Source organism: Cibotium barometz, chromosome 25, assembly GCF_041138505.1.
Source record: "Cibotium barometz isolate CiBa-2024 chromosome 25, ASM4113850v1, whole genome shotgun sequence".
Classification (NCBI taxonomy): domain Eukaryota; kingdom Viridiplantae; phylum Streptophyta; class Polypodiopsida; order Cyatheales; family Cibotiaceae; genus Cibotium; species Cibotium barometz.
In genome coordinates this window covers 28,742,995-28,744,748 of record NC_141070.1, presented here as the reverse complement: position 1 = coordinate 28,744,748, position 1,754 = coordinate 28,742,995, and the positions used below count along the sequence as shown (strand labels likewise).

Here is a 1,754-nt window from a genome sequence, read left to right as displayed (position 1 = left end):
AGAAGCAGAGGTTAAACAGGGATTGGCACAAGGTGCCATGTGACAAGAAGAGAGCCTTGCTTTGCCCTTTTCACAAAAGAAAGTGCCGCTTTTGATGGAATACTCCTACGCCTTCTTATGCTTCTTGCACATGAACGTGCAATTAACAGATGAAGAATGTACAGAGCCGCTTGCAAAAATTGAAAGTGAAGACACGATTTCTCGTCAGGCAAGTCCCACCGTTGAGGATGCTGCTGAAGAGGAGGACACTCCTCATGTCATTGAGGAGTTCAATGTTGAAGAAGAGAGGAAGCTTAGTTCGGTGGTTGATATTGAGGCAGTTAGAGAACAAAACAGTGATGTAGGTCAGCTTGTGATTGAATCAGATGACTCCTCCCCCATTCCAACGCCATTACTCCCCTCCTACCAAGTAGGAGATTCAGAGTATATATTGCTGACAGACATACAACGTGTATTTAACTTAAGGGAGGATCATTGCATAGCTTTCATAGCCCAGAATCTGGAGGTCGATGACAATTTTGTAGATGATGATGGGATAGACAAGTACCTACTAGTGGATAGCCATGTGAAAGACACCGAGTTCCTTTCTGCTGGCAGCAACACTAAATATGATCTATGCTGATGCCCTTAGATATGAAGGAAAAGATGCCACAGAGGAAGAGCTACAAGAAGCAAGGGACAGATTGAATATCACCAACATGGGAGGGTGTAGGGATGTGCCAAATAAGTCAGCGGAAAACGTTCCTAGTTCGAGCACTAATTTATGGCAAGACGCCTTGCTTGAAGCAGATGAGAACCAAGAGGTTAGTTTTTTTTTGTTGTGGATTTGGCTTTATCAACTTTGTCCTGAAATGTTTGGTGATGTTGTTTCTGGCTAATGCTCCTTTATTTTTTCAGTTGGAAATATATGAAGACACATTCCTCAAACGTGCTTCAGGCAAGCGTATGGCGGGATTGGGCCACGATTCGACACTAGGAACATATATACACCGCCTAAAATTCCCTCAAATTGTGATATTTCACGCTAGCTACTCCAAGGACAACGCCAGTTTTCCTCTGATGGCGATAAAGACTTTATCCAGGTATTTAGGTGGCTACCACGTAAGGCTGAATGCAAACAAGGCAATACTTCTGGAGCGGCAAGCAGCTGTTCGAATTTTTGGAGAGGGACCTGGAGTATATTCGTTAAGATGTAAATATTATTTAACATATGCTGCTTACGGGTTGGCATGTGGAATCACAGATCCCAATCTGTTGAGTGATTGCGGGAAGAAGCATCTTCTTAGAACAGCAAGGCCAAAGGTCCCTCTTGTGCCATTAATAGAGGATGAAGAAGATGATGCAGAAACGTCAACAAAAAAGGCTCGGCTGGGGGAAGTCTCTGTTCCAGATTAACAAATTTAGATTGTTCCAGTTGCTAAGAAGTTTCGTCATATTTCTCAATACTCTTCTTGTTTACCATTGCAAACTATGAAATGTACATATATTGGAAACATTTATATGGGACATAGACGAAAGCTCTTGTTCTTTTAAAATCTTTCACAGTTACATCATTGTTTTACAATATATATTTCAATGATCAATTTTCTTCCACACTCTGCCCTGTCTTTGTCATTGTCTTAGCCATTCAGCATGATTCTGCTTTCCCTGTGAGGAGACATATATTGAACGTCTCCGTTCAGCCTGAACCTTTCTTATTGCACATGACACAGCTGATTCAGCATGTTTGATCTTCACACGAGCCCTCACTTGAA

The 1,754-nt window shown here is 42.0% G+C and overlaps 1 protein-coding gene across 1 annotated transcript; it reads left to right on the top strand.

Moving 5' to 3' along the window:
- Window positions 1-608: 608 nt before the first annotated feature.
- LOC147624434 (uncharacterized) lies at window positions 609-1,395 on the top strand. Its single transcript, XM_086819832.1, has 2 exons — window positions 609-803; window positions 898-1,395. The coding sequence occupies exons 1-2, from the start codon at window positions 609-611 to the stop codon at window positions 1,393-1,395; spliced, it is 693 nt and encodes a 230-aa protein (XP_086675958.1).
- The last annotated feature ends 359 nt before the right edge of the window (window positions 1,396-1,754 follow it).